We start from the raw sequence: 18938 nt of genomic DNA, 5'->3' as shown, positions 1-18938 counted from the left end.
AGTGAAGGACAATGCGTGAAGCAGTCTAAGCAAATCAGAAGTGTGTTGTGACATAAACGTCTTTGAGTTATATTTGGAACTATCATCGGCTTTTGTATGACCATTGTTTGCTTTCTTGCGAAAAAGCACATTTCCAATGTTAGTCCCTCTCATGAGTCAATATAACAAAATATTATGAGTGACTGACATTGGTTGCTGGTTTATAAAGAACTACAGTACGGTACTGTCAACAAATACGAAATACCTATTGTACGTAATAGTTCGACAAGATTCATCAAACAGTGTGTTAAACGGTTGCTTAAGATGTATGCAGTCATTACTTGGACATGGGTTAAGACCACAGTTTCTCTCTTCTGACTGAAACGTGGCTCCGAGACCGGTACAGTCTCTACCCCCGTCACTAGGGACAGGATTGGTGCAGCTCCTGGTTCGTGTAACAGTACGGGTAGCAGTCTGTCCACAGGTGACAGAGCATTGTGGGATGCTCCATTGTGTCCAGGTAGATAATCCGCCGTCGGCTGTTTAAGAAAATCAATGCATATTCTCACCGGATTCTTCTCGTGTCCATTTTCCATATATATATACAGATATGCATGACACGAAAATGTTTTGCTTCACTCGTGAAAACCATTTGAACTTCTCCTAGATAATAGCTAAAACTCGTTGAAACAATCATGAGAAATGTGTTTGATACCCGTCTAGAAACACCCGTCTAATGGTTATAGGGAAACAGCAAAATCTACTTACTTGGACACGGAGACAGTCCACAGTTCCTGACTTCGGTCTCGAACGTGTTCCCCAGACCTGTACAATCACGTCCACCAAACTGAGGAACAGGGTTTGTACATGATCGTGTCCTAGTGACAGTGCGGGTTGCAGCTGAACCACAAGTCACTGAACAAGCTGGAACGCTCCATTGAGTCCACTGGCTCAGTCCTCCGTTAACTGCGCAAAAAGGGGTAAGATTAGAATACATAAGGGTAAAATGGTTAACATTTGGGTAAAATTAGAAACCATTGGTTGAAAATACAAGACCGATTTTCAGAGGGTAGATACAGGTTTCGGAAATTTCCTCCATAATTATTCTATGTGATACTCCAGAAGTTTTGTCATATGTGAATCATAATGTGTGTTTTTTTTCTAAAAATAAGGCAATGCTTATAATCTTTTCATTTTCTTTTGATGAGACAGCAAAGATTATTTACTTGGACAAGCCGTGAATCCACAGTTCCTGACTTCAGTCTCGAATGTGTTCCCTAGACCTGTACAATCACTACCACCAAACTGAGGGACAGGGTTTGTACATGATCGTGTCCTAGTGACTGTGCGGGTTGCAGTTGTACCACAAGTCACTGTACAAGCTGGAATGCTCCATTGAGTCCACTGAGTCAGTCCTCCGTTAACTGTTTAACGTTGAAAATGGTTTGTGAAAAGTATAGTTTGACAGTAAGTAAAGGGTTATGTATACAAAGAATAAACCACATTGGAGAATATGTAATAACGAAAAACAGCATATGTTTTGCATAAGGCGTGCAAGATAAGTTTAAATTAGCGCATAGAACGAAATACATCTACTACCGCATGACAATATGATGTGAAATGTTGATGCATGTTATTGTACATTCGTTCTGTATACTTAAGACATCTACGATTCACGCTACCTACAAATATTCTCATGTCTGTACCTCATATATAACATGGATGCACAGTTAACTTAAAGATTTATCATGCTTCTTCCTACATGTCCATGCACCGTTAAAACTTACTCGGGCAGAGCGGTAGTCCACAAGACCTGGTTTCTGTCTGGAACGTGGATCCTGTGCAGTCTCTCCCACCATTGCTAGGAGCAGGATTGTTACATTGCCTCACACGGGTAGCCAATGTGGTGAATGAACCGCACGATCTGGTACAAGGCACCACAGTCCACTGTGTCCACTGAGAGAGTCCTCCATCCACCGCCACTAAAGACACGGAGAACCAGCTCTTAACGAAAACGAATATTTACTATCCCCATTGTTGAGCGGTTGGGTAGAAGTTGAAAAGATGTAGTCAGTTACTCCAAATACTGAGAGGTTCGACACAAAAGTAGATGAAATAGAACCAAGAGACACAATCAATCTGCCAAACAAAAGCATTTGACTGAACATGAACATTTAGTCAAACAAACTCGAAATACAACATTCATAAGAAATCAAAATGCGATAAAGCAGAAATGGCTTATTACCCGGACAAGCTCCAAGGCCACAGCTTCGAAGTGCTGAATTAGTAAGTGATTCTGCACAGAAGGCTCCTCCATTGCTCGGTGGTGGGTTGGTGCAAGTCCTGGTTCTTGTAATAGTTCTGACCGCTGTCACTCCACAGGTAACGTTACAGGCCGGGATTGACCATTGTCCCCACTCGGACACACCACCAGCCACTGAAAAGGACAGCACACGTATCAGAAATAACAAACTACCACAGGTAATATCTTGAAGATCATTAGGAATGGCTTAGACTTTCTAACATTCAGCTGTTGTCGATATGTTAACCAATATTCTAACAGTTCCAGTATTCAGTGTTTACATTGTTTCTTATGAGTTGTTATTGGCGTTATTGCTGTTTGTGTTTATGAGACATTTGTTGGACCACTGTCAATGAAAGAATGCCTCAAAGATCGGTGTTATGTGGCTGCGTGTTTTACCTGGACAGTCCACGAGTCCGCAGTTCACTTCATTCGTTTGAACAAGTGGTAGACCTATCGTTTCGCAGTCTCTGCCTCCGTTGCTAGGCGGGGGGCTGTTGCACAGTCTAGTTCTGGTTATAAACTTGGTAGCAGTGGATCCACAGGTCACAGAACAGCCTGGGTCATTAAACGCGCTCCACTGGGATACACCTCCGTCCACAGCAACTTAAAGATACAATGCCACTGGTCATTCATCAATTAGTTACACACACATCATCACCACCAAAATAAAGCATGGTGAGACTGCTCTCGAGTACCGCGAGGTATTGAAAACACAAAGAAATGAAGTGGTGATTAAGCTAATCGCCTCCAGCAGTTTGCATTACATATGCCCATACTTGTCGTGATGCTCAACACCACAAGCCAGCCAGGGGATACATATAAAACAGGTTTCTGTTATAATATATGAACTTTTAAAGGCAGAGTAGATTTTCAATGTTCCTACCTGGACAAGCAGGAAGCCCACAAGATAACGGTGTTGTTTCAGTAAGAGGCTGGGAACAGAAGCTGCCTCCATTTGCTGGTATGGGGTTGTTGCACTCTCGTCTCCTCGTAGCCTGATAGGTGGCCGTAGATCCACAGGTAACGGTACAGGTGGAAGCGCTCCACTGACCCCACTGGCCCACTCCACCATTCACTGGAATCGGATTTGAACCATCTTATCATTCGTGTCTCAAAACAACAACCTAGAAACGTTTATGTTAGTATGTAAAACCAGGCTTTTTTCTCATGGAAGAATGAAGAATAATCCCAGCTGAAGATATAACATTAATTCAAATGTATTAAATTTGGTTCAACACATTAGCTAACATTTCACATCATCACAAACATAGATCCTTTGGTGTCATGTTAAAAGAAGGGCTTCCCTTTATGATGGATAAAAAAAACCCAGCAAAACATAAAATCACTATTTAAATTAAATTTATTTTCAATCTATCTGTCATTAGCAAAGCACATGTGTAAAGTTTTCAGTATTAGCAGCCAGCATGGCAGTACATGGCACAACATGCTGCTGTGGCCCGTGAAGATCTGGATTACAACTGATCTTCAGTAACCCATGCTTGTCGTAAGAGGCGACTAAGGGGATCGGATGGTCAGGTTGGCTGGCTTGGTTAGTACATGTCGTTGATCACTGGATTGTCTGGGCCAGATTAAATTATTTACAGACCCGTGAAGGTCCCGGGGTAGAATAGGCCTTCAGCAAACCTTGCTTGCCATAAAAGGCGACTATGCTGGTCGTAAGAAGCGACTAACGGGATCGAGTGGTCAGGCTCACTGACATGGTTGACACATGTCATCGGTTCCCAATTGCGCAGCTCGATGGTCATGCTGTTGATCACTGTATTGTCTGGTCCAGACACGATTATTTACAGACCGTCGGCATAGGCGGAATATTCCCGACGGCGGCGTAAAACTCAACTCACTCACTCACTCGGCAGCCAAATGTAGTTACAAGATTGATGAGTACGGCATAAAACAACAAAACAACCAACAACATTCAGATGTTTTGAAGTAGTAATTCGTGGATACGTGGAAACATTTACGGGAAAGAACAATGATGTGATAGCCGTTGACCAAACGCTATCAGAAATTAGGTGGCACGTGTCAGACTGAATTGTTATTACCTGGACATCCAACTAAACCACAGGAAACTTGTGTTGATTGCGAGAGAGCTTCCTGACAAAACTGTCCACCGTTTGATGGAATAGGATTGGTGCAGGTTCGTGTTCTCGTGATGACTTTGGTTGCCTCTCCGCACGTGACGGAACAGCCCGGGTCAGACCAGGTTCCCCACTGACTCACGCCTCCGTTTATAGGAACTACAAGTAACATGTACACAGTTAGTACACATTTCACTGAATCACTTGGGCACTACACAACAGGGATACGGAAATTCTACACTTTAGGGAAATCAGTCCTTACTTAAATACAGAGGAGGCCACAGGCCAATAGCACATTTCCTAATTTTCTTATCAACATGGCTTGGTAAATAAGAACCGAAACATTTTTACTCTCAAATTCATTTGAAGAATTAAATAGTAACAAAATATATCAATTGGTGGATAGACAAAACAGAGTTCTTAGTTTTGCGTATAGTATGACATGCTGGTCATTGCAGAAGAATATGATATTCGTCTTCCACTACAGTATTATTACAGCATCTACAGATTCTATTCTCTCGAAATTCATAAGCTTACATTTTTCAATCAATAGATCATGGGATGAACAATGGACAAAGGCTAAAGCTTAAGCTTATTTCTTAACAATATCACATTATAATACAACGTTCAGTACAAATGTGTGTTTTAATGATTGAGAAATACGTGCAGTCGTAATTAACCATGGTAACAACTGGCTCTCCTGCTCTATTGATCAATGATTGGTGTGATTTCCAAGCTAGAGACCCGTGAAGGTCAGGTTTAGAATTGATCTCCAGTACCCTATGCTTGTCATAACAAGCGACGAACGGGATCGGGTGTTCAGGCTTCCTGACTTAGTCGATACATGTAATCGGTTCCATTTGGATGCTCATGCAGTTGATCACTGGATTGTCTGACACGTCTATGCCACATTGGGCGGCAAATATTTACTCATATTATGTGAATTGTTGTTGCTTACTCATGTGGACAATACCTGGGGTCCTTAGTGATTTCCATTGACCATCAGTATGATCTACAGTTTTTTTAAGTGAGTTGCACAAAGTAAGATCTAATTCAATCTTTTATATCATTGATTAAGTAATAACTCTCATTACTACTGAATGCAATGCATTTCAAATAACATACAGCCAAACATCGTCGTGTCGAACTTTGGATAAATCGACTATTGACTTTGGTCATTTCGACTTCGACACATAGAAGTCTTGACGTGATGGAAATTAACTTCAAAGAGGAAACGTTTCACTCACCTGGACATGCAGGTGTACCGCATGACGCCGTGGAAGTCTGCACAAGGGCCTCAGTGCAGGACCTTCCGCCATTAGAGGGAGCAGGGTTGTTACACCGTCTGATGCGTTCAATAACCTTTGTAGCAGTCACGCCACAGGTCTCCGGGCACTGCACAGAATTGGTATTCCAAGACTCCCACTCAGAGACTCCGCCATCGACTGGGAACAATAGATAATATTGTTTGATACAATACATGGTAAAATATTGATAAACGCGCATTTACAGGATTTTTTCGAAACACAACACTGTGTTAATATACCAACCTTGGATAACACGGGATCAAAGCACTCTTGTGTGGCAGACATGATCCGAAAGTACATAAGGACATTATTATCACCGCACTATATATTATTTCGTACTGTATACAACAAAACAATACAACATATTTCCAATACAACTTACAAGATCATATCGATTTGAATATTGTTCAGCACACTAGTATAAAATTTCATTGCCTAGTTCTAACACAGAAGCCCGAGACTATCCGGGTAGAATAGGTCTTCAGCAACCCATGCTTGTCACAGAAGGCGACGGTCTGGATCGGATGCTCAGGCTCGATGACTTGGCTGACGTATGTCATCGTTTCCCAGTTGCGCAGTTCGATGCTCATGTAGTTGATCACTAGATTGTCTTGTCTAGATTCGATGATTTACAGACCCTTGCATACAGGTGGAATATTGTTGAAAGCGGCAAAAAAATACACTCTCTCACTCACTCACTCCAGTAGAGGTAAATCAGATCTTGAGGAATTATGCGCTGATATACGAGTTGTGTCACTTTTTTAGTTACGCTCTGTATTACACTGAAATAATAATGTGAAATATTGCTCAAGGCAACATTACCCACCCCACACTCCTCCCTCGTTCCTACAGATATTGTTTGCTTTCCCCAAATGTGATTTTGTCAGGGGTATTCCTAACATAGTCTGTTGTCGTCCGTCGTACAAACCCTGAAGCAAATATATCCGAGGAAGCCTGTGCAAGTCCAGAAAATGTGGCAAGTCGAGATTTCCCTAGCTTCATTCTGAAAATTCTATTTCATTATATCATGTTTTTTTTACTACGAACTTTTTTCAGTAAAATCGGTTCATTTCAGGTACTAGTTGTTAGTCTATTGTCCGCGTATCACCCTTTGTAATAATACGATACATGTATGACAGATGTGTGCCTTAGCACTCTCCCGAAACAAATCACATAACTCTATGATCATACCTGGACAGCCGATTAATCCACAGTTTACTTGAGTCGTCTCAATTAGGTTCTCAAGGCAGTCTCTTCCACCATTGCTAGGAGGAGGGTTATTACACAGTCTATTTCTGGAGATTGTCTTTACAGCAAATACACCACAAGTGACGGGGCAGTTAACCGTTGCTGTATTCCACGATGACCATTGCCCTACTCCGCCATTCACAGCAGCTACAATGAACCAAGACAAAGTAATGTAAATATGCGGAAAAAAACGTCATCTCTGTAAACATTTTTGACACTTTGACATATTTTTTTTTCTATTAAAACGTATGTACAAAGCGGATAAGAGCACCAAGTTACATTTTAACGAAATATATTTATGATCTATTTTATACGTTACTAATTTTCTCGATTTATAAATTTTCTCTCGAATTTTGTAGTCTTGCAAACGATGTCGTCGGAGGGAACTAGTGGGATTGGGCGGTCATGCCTGCTGACTTTGTGCCATCTGTGTAGATCGATGCTTAGATGTCAGTCACCGGATTGTCCAATCCAGACTTACATACAGATGGGCGTCATATAGATGGAAATTGCTAGTTGCGGAGAAAAAAAAAGAAAGAATGAAAAACAAATAGACGTCTCCTTACTAGGGCAAGCGACTGCTAATCCACAGGAGTCGGTCCTGCTTTCAACGAGGGCTCCGGTACAGGACAGTCCACCATTTGTAGGGGGAGGGTTGTTACACTGACGGAATCTGTTTACTATCTTGGTCGCGCTGAAGCCACAAGTAAACGGGCAACTGGCTGTGGCGGTGTTCCACTGTCCCCATTCGGAAAGTCCTCCGTTAACTGGCAATAGCATTATACGGTTGAGCATATGCCATTAAAACCACTAGGGAAAGTTATGTCCATTGTTCTTGGAAGTTCTACATTGGCATAATTGATTAACAGCACTAGGACAATTATTTCTATTCAAAAGCAATAAAATTGCACATGTTTTAATAATTTTCATCAGGCCAAGTACATTACAAGCTTCTTAAATAGGTGTGCCCTTGTTGTGTAACACTACTACCATGATAGTAGTAGAGTAGTTGAGCTTATTTCAATAAATACCTTGTAAGAGTGATACATATACGCAGTAGTGAGTCATGTGGGATTCAACATAGAGACGTAAGGGAAGAGCATTATCATTAAAACATTGAGAATCACCTGGACATCCAGTCAAACCACAGTTGACCACCGTACTCTCAACCAGATTCTCAACACAGACGGCACCTCCTCCTGAAGGAGGAGGGTTGGTGCAGGTCCTGAATCTCTGGATCAGTTTGGTGGCAGAGGTGCCACATGTCACATTACAAGCTGGGTTGGTCCAACTGCCCCACTCCGAAACGCCGCCATTAACCACAGCTGCAACAGACCAATAATTCACTTGTTACTCAGATATAATTACATCATCTGAAACTACCTAATGCTTGTTCCCATGTCAACTTCCTTCCAATGCAAACCATGAGCTCAGTTAATACAGACAGATTACTCTTTTTCTATTACAAAGTGCCACAACCGCTTTCCAAGACGGTAACTGTTCGTATCCACAATAAAAGTTTTCAGAATCAACAGAGACAAATGAGTGTCTGCTACTATGAGAGTAATAAGACTCAACAGAGACTAATCGGTGTCTTCTACCATGACAGTGATAAAACTTAACAGAGACTAATTAGTGTCTTCTACCATGGCAGTGGTAAAACTCAATAGAGACTAATTAGTGTCTTCTACCATGGCAGTCTTAAGACTCAACAGAGACTTATCAGTGTCTTCTACCAAGCAATAAACTTGGGTCCACAAGATATTTATTTTCGAGGAGGGAAAGGGAACCATTTCGGTTACAGATGTTTACAAGCAATAGGGATAAACCCTTTTCTATATTCACAGGAGACCTCTACCAAGAGTCGATGTTTTGACCATGCCTTGACATGTTTATGAGTCACTGTGAAACAATCATGATACCAGGACGAATCATTTTGTATATTCTATCATTATTATTCGCCGTTCGTTAAGTATCACTGACTGCACGCGTTACTTCCTTACTTGGACATGCATTAGTTAATCCACAAGACTCGGTTCGTGTCTCTAGCAGAGTCTCGCTACAAAACACTCCTCCGTTGACGGGGATGGGGTTAGTGCAAGTACGCCGTCTCTCTGTGGTTTTCTGTGCCGATGTTCCACAGGTGACAGGGCAGGCCACTGACGCGGAGTTCCATGTTGTCCACTGTGTAACGCCACCATTAACTGCAGTCAAAGAACATTGTGTAGTCTTTACTGGGAAGGATTCGTATATCCCCAAACAGTGGGTAGTTAAATGAAATAGAAGGTACAGTAATTATTCATGGCAAAAAACGACTAAAGTGCAAGTAAATTATCCAAAACTGTCACGACAAGAAACCAGAACACGTCCATCGTTTCGTAATGGCACACTTTCTCACAGTTTCTCACATTTTTCCTCACTCACCTGAAGAAACGTTCTCTTCCTCATGATAAACAAACTGACATCCCTAAACCACTCTTCACTTTGCGTATCAGTTCTAAATGCCCATGTTGCACGAAAAACTGAATAATATTGCTGCTGCAGCATAAAGCAATACTCACAAGGTCACTGATCTGTTTGGACCTTCTCTGTCTACATATGGACATTTGATGCCTAAATGTTGCTCCCGTTGTTAGCATCTGGAAGTCACCTCGTACACGATACAGTGAGTGAGCATGATTTTACTTTTACTCATGTGGGAATTCGAACACCCGTGCATTGGCCGCGAACGTTATAACCACTTATGTATTAGAAACACTCATATTTGTTAGTACATCACGTGCAACAAAAGCAACCTCCACTATTCCAGCTTGGGGTAAAGAATGTTACGTTTCAGTTTGAATCGCAGACTTTATGTCAGATGACCTACCTGGACAGCCAACCAATCCACAGTTTGTCACAGCATTCTCTCTAAACTGACCGGTACAGTTAGCACCACCATTCAGGGGCTCGGGATTGTCACATGTCCTGGTCCTGAAGACGGTTTTTGTGGCTGCAGTGCCACATGTAACGCTACATGGAGGTTGACTCCATTGCGTCCAAGCGCTGAAACCACCGTTGACAGGAGCAGAACTCGCTGAAACAGACATATAATCGTCTGAGAGAAGACGGCTTCAGCTTATTTATCAAAGATTTAGCACGTTGCCATAGGCAGCCAAGTGGAATTATAAGTTTTACAAATAAGTTATGCCTTTGAATCACCATTATGTCTGTGTCGATTCCATACTGAGTCGACATCTTTCTTTCGCTGTTATTTTGACCAATACGTATATGAAAGTAAAGATGCAAATTTCTAGTCAGTGAAACAATGTTGACCTTGTTGAAGCGACTTACTTGAAACAGTTAGCACAGACGAAACCTGCTGTCCATTGTACGTGAATATGTATGTTCCCTGGTCAGACAACTGGACGTTGGTAATTGTCAGTGTGTGAGACACGCAGTTACTGCTTCTGGTGTAGGATATCCTTCCTCCAGGAGTAACAACTACGTTGTTTCGTGACCAGGTACCAAGATTACAATTGCCGTTTACCAAGTTTACTGTTATTGTTGCAGTACCGCCAATAGTCCTGGTTTGACTTGATGTCCATGTGAATACTCCAGCTGAAATAGCAGAAGAAGAATGGTGTGAACCGCCTAGTAATTAAATTGAAACATAATACAACAAACGTTCAAGTTCAGAATGCTGGACGAATGAAGACAATCGTTTAATACAGACAGTGATGTCATTTTGTCGAAGTTATATGGTTCACTGTTATAAAGACACGGCCACGAGTGGTGTTGAGTGTTCGGATTCAAACACAGACATAGCATCTAACCTGTAACACTGATGGTTGCAGACCGAGACTGTCCAGCAATGGCGAAGCTGTATGTAGCGGCGTCACTCAGTTGGGCATTGAGTATTGTGAGACGTTGAACCTGGTTATCTATGGTAACGGAAATGCGACCGTCATTTGGAAGACTCCCTCCATTCTTTCTCCAAATTCCACCCGTGATGCCATTCTGATTCAGCGACACTGACAGGATGACGGTTTGACTCGTGAACACTGTTTGGCTTACCATGTTGTTGATGATTTCAACTGAAATAAAACGTGTACAGTGTGTACTTGTATTGCATGTTTCTAAAAGATCACAGAGATGATATTTCAAACATTTTCAAAATTTTTAAAACCAATGATCTGCTTCCACTAAAATGTACCATGATAGTCTCACACACATACTTACCTCTGCAAATGGTGTTTGGTAGGTTTCCCAGGGCAGTAGAAACATTACTGTAGCCAGCAAGCCCAGTTACAAGGCTAGGCGATGAGGCAATCTGTTGAAGCTCCTGTCTGAAAGTGTCAAGCAAACTAGCGCTGCCTGCTACAGAGGCTTCTACTCCAATAACGTGCACGGTGATTCCAGCATTCCTAGCATTGGAGGCAGCAGTGATAGTGGCTGCCTGGTCATCAGAGATACTGTCTGTTATTACAACCATGACCTTTGGCGACCCGGCTCGGCCATTGCTGTTCAGGAAGCTTGCGGCCGTGTTGATGCCAATGTGCGTGTTCTCTTGGGCATTTTGTGGGTATGGTGCCCCGCGAAGAGAAGTAAGCAAAGCCGTCTGGCTACTCTGACCAGTCAGGCTTGAAAATATGGTGACGGATGTGCCATACACGAGGAAGCCTACTCTTGTATTCGGATAGTTTGCGAACGTGTTATTGATGAAGATTTCAACGTCAGTCTTTAGATTGTTGAAGTTTGTTTGGCCAACGCTGACTGACGCGTCCAAGACAAACATAATGTCGCTTACACAGCCTGAAACAGAAATAAGGGACATATCGGTGAACGCTTGCCATTTCGTAATGTCACTGACAACAGAAGGACTTGGGATTGATTCTTTACACGTTTTTAAATGATCTGTATTCTAGTAACGGTACGTGTGGCATTATTTTCAAGGTCGCTTTCTAATGACTTCAGTTACATTATCAGTGTCGGTTGAATACAAGATAAAATGTAGAAGTAAGGCATTTGCGTCTGTGAGTTTATCAACGCACAAGAGCGCAGATGTGGCGTCGTATCATATGCTTTAACATCTATGCTCCACTTGTTGCTTACGAACCTGTCAGCTGGCCGCTTGTGGTGGTCATCAGACATGCAACAGCAAGCGCCACTGTCCACAGAGTGGCGTGGCTCCTCATCTTTGCTGGTTATTCGAAACCTGTAATAATAAAGTCCCTTTTAAACAGTATGACAAAACTGAACGCAGAGCAGTCCTACCGGATGTGGAAATAAATGTGTCCCTTTAAGTAATGTTGCTAGCACACAGTTTCAAGTTTATACAAGAAAAAGAATTCTTTTGGGAAATCGTTTCCACAATGGTCACTCATTGTTCTGAAAAACCGTTAACATATTTATATCCAGTCGTCCATGACGTATAAGAAAGCATCTGTAAGTGAACAGGCGACATACGCATACTAAGGAATCAAGGCAACAAAAGCAGTTTCCACACCCATGATAATAATCAATCTCAAATCACTATAAATTCAACCATAGATTCCAACTGTAGATCCAACATCAAACTAAATCTGATCTGGGGCGTGGGTTAGCCTAGTGGTTAAGGCGTTGCCCCGTCACGACGAAGACCTGCGTTCGATTCCCCAAATGGTACAATCTGTAAAGCTATTTCTGTTGCCCATTGCCGTGATATTGCTGCAATATTGGTAAAGGCAGCGTAAAACCATACTCGCTCACTATTCTCTTAGAATGCACATACATAGTAATTGGTTGTGTGCCAAGGGTGCATCGTTTCTCTGTAGTGATGTGGAGATGAATGTCTGATCTTTAGTGTTGAGTGACGTGTCTTCGAGAAAGGCTAGAGCTGGTAAGAAGATTCTGACGGGTTGGGTGTGATTCTTCTGTTAATCAAATGAATATGTGTGGGTGGCTACTCAGAATAACGTACTTGCGTGACCTGCGACTCCAATAGTAGACAGACCGCCTGAGAACATTGTGTTCACAATTCAGTTATCCCATGGGTCATTAACTGCTTGAATTACGCCTCTCTACAACAATCTGCGAAATTCTCTAAAGTGGCTTGACAGGTTTGTATGTCCCAGGAAAGATGTCTATTATTAGTTTCGGAGCAGTAGCGTGTTTAATTCCACTGTTTGTAATACTTCAAATCAGAAACTTCTATCCCTTCTACGGAGCTTGTGTAGTTGTGGTGGTGGTGGTGGGGTTTCTTTCAGACCATCATACATATATTTTCTAAAGTTATTGAGTATTAGTTGAAATGCTCAGCTTTCCAAGATGATCCGTGATTGTGGGTTAAAAGCTGTCCCCAAACGATTATGGCTGCAAGATCAAACAAACAGACTGTGGAATACGGCTGATATGTATGAATGATTTTGCGAAAACATGGGACATTTACTCACAATATCGATCACTCGATCATAATTATATCGGGTGTTGTCACATATCGTCCGGGCCAACGTATAACAACAATCACATTAACTATTCAACCTCACTTTTCATAATTTAAGGGAATAATTCAAATTTTGAAGTTTCATTTTGGATTTTCATATTCAATATATCGTTCATAAAAAGATTAGCATAGTTTTCTTAGGCTGGTTCTAAGACCATGTACTTAAATCAGATTCCTTCTAGGCCATGGATCATGATATTTGGAATCAGTATGCTAATGATATCGAGAAACGGATTGATTTCTTGACATAATTAAATACAACACTCATAAATAAAAAAATCCTGCAAATTCCCAAGACGTGTCATGAAGCAGCAAAAGCGGAAGGCGGACATTCCAGTACATGTAATCATCACGAAACAATGACGCGCTGGACTATTAACACATTTTGATACACAGAATATGTGTGCATGAATACCTTTACATTTTATCTCGGCTTGATCGTAACATATATTCACGCCTGTATCTAGAAAGGCAGTGGTGTATAACTGATATGCCCCGTTCATACGATATCACGTGACCCCATTACAAAACCCGGTACAGTGACGTCAGACCAGGGCGTTGTCAAGTGACGACGATCAGGCATACCCACTTAAAACTAAGTAGAAGCGCCCATATGATGTCCACTATTCCACGCTAAATATGTCGTACCGGTATTATGAAATGGAAGGAATCCTCTCCAAGTTGGGAATCAGGTACAATGGGAAGAACTCCTTGACACAAATCCAAATGGACCCTTTACGCACATTACACAATCTTTTATGAGAACCAGTTAGGAAAACCTGTACTACTGAGTTTACAGTTTATGACTAGTATTAAATTAAATTTGCTGGTATGATCTCGGAAATCAAATATATACAGAATATTTTGGCCTCTCTTGACTCTTGATTTTTAATAAATATCCTGGTAGAAAGCGTGGTACATATTCATATTTTCACACGTAGGTGTACGTGGGAGCACCACTTGTTGGTTTGGTTTAAATTAAGACTTGAAATCCGATCACATGCTCAAGGATACTGCCCTAGCCGACAATCATGTGCAACGGCAATTGGCAAAACGTCTAACGATGTTTCCTGTAGCCGCTTGTATGTTGTCAATATCGGACATGTTAACTAACCATCTGCTTGATAGGTATATATGGTAGACATTGATGGTATTCAAATGCTTTAGGTTTTAAAATATTTACAACCAAATGTATTCCGTGTGTATTACATAAGTTGCGAGAGTTCAATACAGATCTCCACGTGTATCAGGTTATGAAATATATCCATATCTATACCTATATATTAATATATATCTTCGCAATATCCACTCTACCCGCATCTTTCTTTACTGTACATGTGTGTAAACATGCCAAAATATCAATGCATAAACATGGGTTGTATAATTATATAAATATTATCGTTATATAATACGTTACATAAAGTACCGCGAATTCAATAATGAGGATTTTTCACCAAATATGAACAATCCTTACCGCCTGTCTTATAAAACAGGAGAAATGGCTCTCGGAAACACACCTAGAAGAAATCTACCCCTTTGAATTTGACAAGCAAAGAAATTGGTTAAAGTAAATCTATACACATAAACAAATGAATATGTCAATGTAACATCTATCCTGTATATATTCAAAATACAATAAGATGGAATAACTTACCCCTCCTATGAGAAACCTCCGAAAAGTAACCTGCAAGATACGGTGGTAGTGTGTGAGTACTCCCAGTCTTGCACACCCGGACAGTTGAACCACACAGGCACAGCACACCCCTGGTAGCTCTTATACTTCCCAGCAAACAAGTATAACAAGTTTTCATAACAATGAACCCAACCTTCCGGAACATCCCGAGTAAAGCTGAATAGCTTATCCTTGCATCCAGTGCTCTGATAGGCTAGGGCGGGGAGGCTACACCCCGAGGCTCTACCGTGGGAGTTTCGATCCCAAATTAGATCTCTGTTTTCATTAAATCAATTGTTAATTGTCGTTCTTTATCCGGAATTTGTTTACAGGTCGGAGTATTTTCACTTTTCCTTGAAAGGCACAGTTCGTACAGGACTGTTTGGTTTTCTTTAAAGTCACTTCAAGTTTATTGTAAATGAGCAAAAGCATGACTATACATCATTTAAACTCTAGTGTAGCCTTTTGATATTAATTGTATTTATGTAATACGCAAAACGCTGTTGTGGTGACTGCTGGGGCTGTTTACAGATTCTTGCTTGAACGAAATCTGGGGGTCTTTTTATTTGAATCATAATGGAATTAACAGAAGTTATATATACATTATTTGTAAACAAAGAATGTCCGTATATATGTATGTTTGGTCGTGCTTGCTTGCGTGTGTATTCCATTCTAGTAGAGGCTGTTAACATTATTATCCATAGTACACGAATAACTGCTATAACATATCCAAATTGTCTCGTCGGGAAACATACCTTTTAGTTTTCAGTAGGCAAGACTGAAAATTAATTCCCGACACAGATCCAAGGGAGTGACAGACAATATCATTTTCATTTAGGGCAACTAAGATGAAAACCTGGTTAAAAGACTTGTAGTCTCTCTGCATGTGTACAATGCAAGGACATGCAGTTTACAAGTGTTTTACACACAGGGGCATGTTCAGTAGCGCCAATTAATCCCCAGACAATCAATAATTATCAGTTACCCCTCGCACCTCGTACCCCATCCACTGGCCCTGGCACCCGGGGAACCGGTTCGACAGAGGTTTTGAACGAATAGGTGTTAATATAATCAGCTGTTTAGGCGTCATAAGGTTTCAATGGCCATTACATAAGCTTCTCGCTAATCTCTGGGGAACTATTGTTACAGACAAGTTATATATTTTTTAAAAGGATCAGGTCAGTGCGAATAGAAGCTATTCACATCAATGCAGTGTAAATGATTGGGTCTGAGCCTTCAGGTTAAAACAGATATAATCAACAAAAAATCTTTCAGAATACGATTATTTTCAGGAACTAGAATATTTATTCCATGAAACGTTAGTTTTGGCAGCTGCAATATTCTACGACAGCGATCCCAGATATGTTAAGGAGGTGATTTGGCAGTACGAAATATGATTTAGACTTATGTTTTAGCTTTAACACTTCCGCAAGTAAGAACAGGATATGTTTTTCTTTCTTAATTGTTAGTTAAATGTTTCTTTTATGTTCCATAGACCATGATATGGCTGACTGTATAAACACTGTGTAAAGAGTTTTTGAATAGCGTTCATACTCATTCAATGTATGTTTAATCTCTGACTGAGCATACAGACTTTTTTTTCTGTGTCAACAAACTCAAAGAGAAGTGTTATTATATCCGTCCGTTCGTTAGAAACCATAGAGTACGGAAGAACATTGCGTATCATGTAGCTTGTAGCCTTGCAATCAGTTGTTTCAAGGGCATTTGGTGGAATCAAATTGAAAATGCTTTATGGTTCAACTTCTTCATTGTACAAGGTCACAACGTTTCGCGACAGTTCTAGTCTCTTCTTCACCTACAATAAAGAAGTTGAACCATAAAGTATTTTTAGTTTGCTCCAAAATCAGTTGAACAAAATTATACTGTTACTTAGCAAATGTATAATGTGAGTGAATATGGTTTACGACGCCTTTAGCAACTTTCCAGCAATAGCGGACTGACGAACACAGAAAATGGCCTCAGAGGGACTTACATAACCTTGAAGATCCGGGGCAGAGGATACTTGGAATACAGCTGAGTTCGACGTAATAGAACAAGCAAAGAAATTCTAGACCAATCTTGTGACAACACATTTGTCTCAGTATACAAGTGGCAAAGATGATTATGTTTGGAGGAATATTTGAAGTTTGTCTCAGAAGCATCGATCTACGCAACTGGGATACCATGACATGTGTCAACCAAGTAAGCGAGCCTGACCACCCGATCCCGTTAGTCGCCTCTTACGACATGCATGGTGACATGAAATTTGCATCCGCACGATTTTCATCTCTCTACATTAATCGTTTTGATTTGAATTTACTTCTTCAGACTTCAATCTACAAAACTAATTCTTGGCTCATAAATGCAATACTTTCTAGTAGATTATTGAAAGCACTAATCATATTAATGTATCCAACAGCTATGAATCATTGAATGTAATTTTTCAAATATTTTCTTCTTATCAGTTTTTTTTTTTGCACCTTTGTGGAATAATTGCCTTTCTAACTTTTTATGAAGTTGATTATTGACTGTATTCTGTTATACGTAATCGAGAGGCGCTTACATAAGTCGTTGGCTTGTTGGCTAATCCATATTCATATAATTTTCATTTCAGGAATAAAATATGTTTACAAAAAATGCATGGTTATTATTATCAAGAACACCGACTTATGATGATAATTTCAATCTTACAACAGACTTTATCTTCCTAACTTTGATCAATGCTTTTAAGAATACGGTAAGGAATTATGTCGTTTTTATAGGCGTCCTCTCTAATGATATTGCTGCAATATTAGTAAAAGTAGCGTACAAATACACTCACTCACGTTTCACATATTGGTCATATTATTGTGTAGTACAAGAGGTCTAGAAGCAACAGTAGACCACTTTCCGGACGTGATTATAATTCGTGTAGTATAACCCATCACCACTGAGGGACACGTGACCCCTCCCTCTCCCCTTCTCCCCTAGTTTTCATTATAATAATAGATTTGACAATATTGAAACACGGCTGGTCCAGAAGCCATCAGTTAGAGATACGAAATGCTACATTGTGCTGTATTACACATAGGAAAACCCAAATAAATTATATCGTTTTTTGGAATGATATCAACTATAACGGTCAGTTTAAAAGACTGAAGCTATATCATAAGCATCTGAGGTCAATCCTGTCTCCATGGGGGTTTATCTTATTCGTCTGTGTTACCCCACGACGTTGTAACACGTCATGGAACAGTTATGCAAAACGCATGTATGAAAATATATGTTACTGACCTTCAGAATCAGCTTTAAGTAGGAGTGGTGAGATCAAGCTGATAATAACCTCACATATTTTCTGTGATACACTGTTTTGTAATCAGGCGAATAATCTGGTCATACCATGTTGTTATTTACAGGCAGGTGGCGCTTTCACTGAATCGTAGGGCAGTTATAACAAGTTATTCCTAATATCAATACATGCTTAGGTTATTCAAGGCTGTGGGATACAACTGGATTAGCAACTGTTTATGCAGCTGTCAGGATAACAGAACAACACCTAAATCTGCTCCCTCAGTATTGATCAGCTGATCCTGAGATGGGTGTAGTCTCGCCCATTTTGTTTCTGAGTTTGTCAGTTGCTCACTCACTCACCCACTCACCCATCCACTCACCCACTCACCAACTCACTCACTCACTCAATCCACTCCCTCACTCAAACTTGCACAACCCGTGTTTTCCAGTAAGTCCATCGGGAGACTACACCTTTCGATGAACGTTGATTGGTTGTTTCAGAAAATGAAACGTAATTAATATATCTTGGAAAATATGATCTGTCATTCCCTTTCCAATGTCAGTTATAACTGTTCTCTTTATTCGTATAAGCGGT

General features: G+C 40.7%; 1 protein-coding gene across 2 annotated transcripts in view; it reads right to left on the bottom strand.

Annotated features, from left to right (window-relative positions):
- LOC137262218 (SCO-spondin-like) overlaps window positions 1-15162 on the bottom strand; it is a 30035-nt gene extending 14873 nt beyond the window's left edge. For both annotated transcript variants that reach the window (XM_067800010.1, XM_067800011.1), the window contains exons 1-19: window positions 15056-15162; window positions 12037-12135; window positions 11160-11732; window positions 10754-11014; window positions 10272-10538; window positions 9808-10014; window positions 8942-9142; window positions 8066-8263; window positions 7505-7705; window positions 6882-7085; window positions 5631-5828; window positions 4348-4542; window positions 3168-3359; window positions 2681-2887; window positions 2225-2416; window positions 1767-1961; window positions 1206-1403; window positions 748-945; window positions 321-518 (exon numbers count right to left, since the gene is read on the bottom strand). In XM_067800010.1, the coding sequence (XP_067656111.1) occupies window positions 321-518; window positions 748-945; window positions 1206-1403; window positions 1767-1961; window positions 2225-2416; window positions 2681-2887; window positions 3168-3359; window positions 4348-4542; window positions 5631-5828; window positions 6882-7085; window positions 7505-7705; window positions 8066-8263; window positions 8942-9142; window positions 9808-10014; window positions 10272-10538; window positions 10754-11014; window positions 11160-11732; window positions 12037-12115 (3964 nt within the window). In that variant the 5' untranslated portion in view covers window positions 12116-12135; window positions 15056-15162. The remainder of the gene's footprint in view (window positions 1-320; window positions 519-747; window positions 946-1205; window positions 1404-1766; window positions 1962-2224; window positions 2417-2680; window positions 2888-3167; window positions 3360-4347; window positions 4543-5630; window positions 5829-6881; window positions 7086-7504; window positions 7706-8065; window positions 8264-8941; window positions 9143-9807; window positions 10015-10271; window positions 10539-10753; window positions 11015-11159; window positions 11733-12036; window positions 12136-15055) is intronic.
- Between the last annotated feature and the right edge of the window lie 3776 nt (window positions 15163-18938).

This window comes from Haliotis asinina, chromosome 14, assembly GCF_037392515.1.
Source record: "Haliotis asinina isolate JCU_RB_2024 chromosome 14, JCU_Hal_asi_v2, whole genome shotgun sequence".
Classification (NCBI taxonomy): domain Eukaryota; kingdom Metazoa; phylum Mollusca; class Gastropoda; order Lepetellida; family Haliotidae; genus Haliotis; species Haliotis asinina.
The sequence above is the reverse complement of the archived record's forward strand: the minus strand, read 5'-3'. Positions and strand labels throughout refer to the sequence as shown.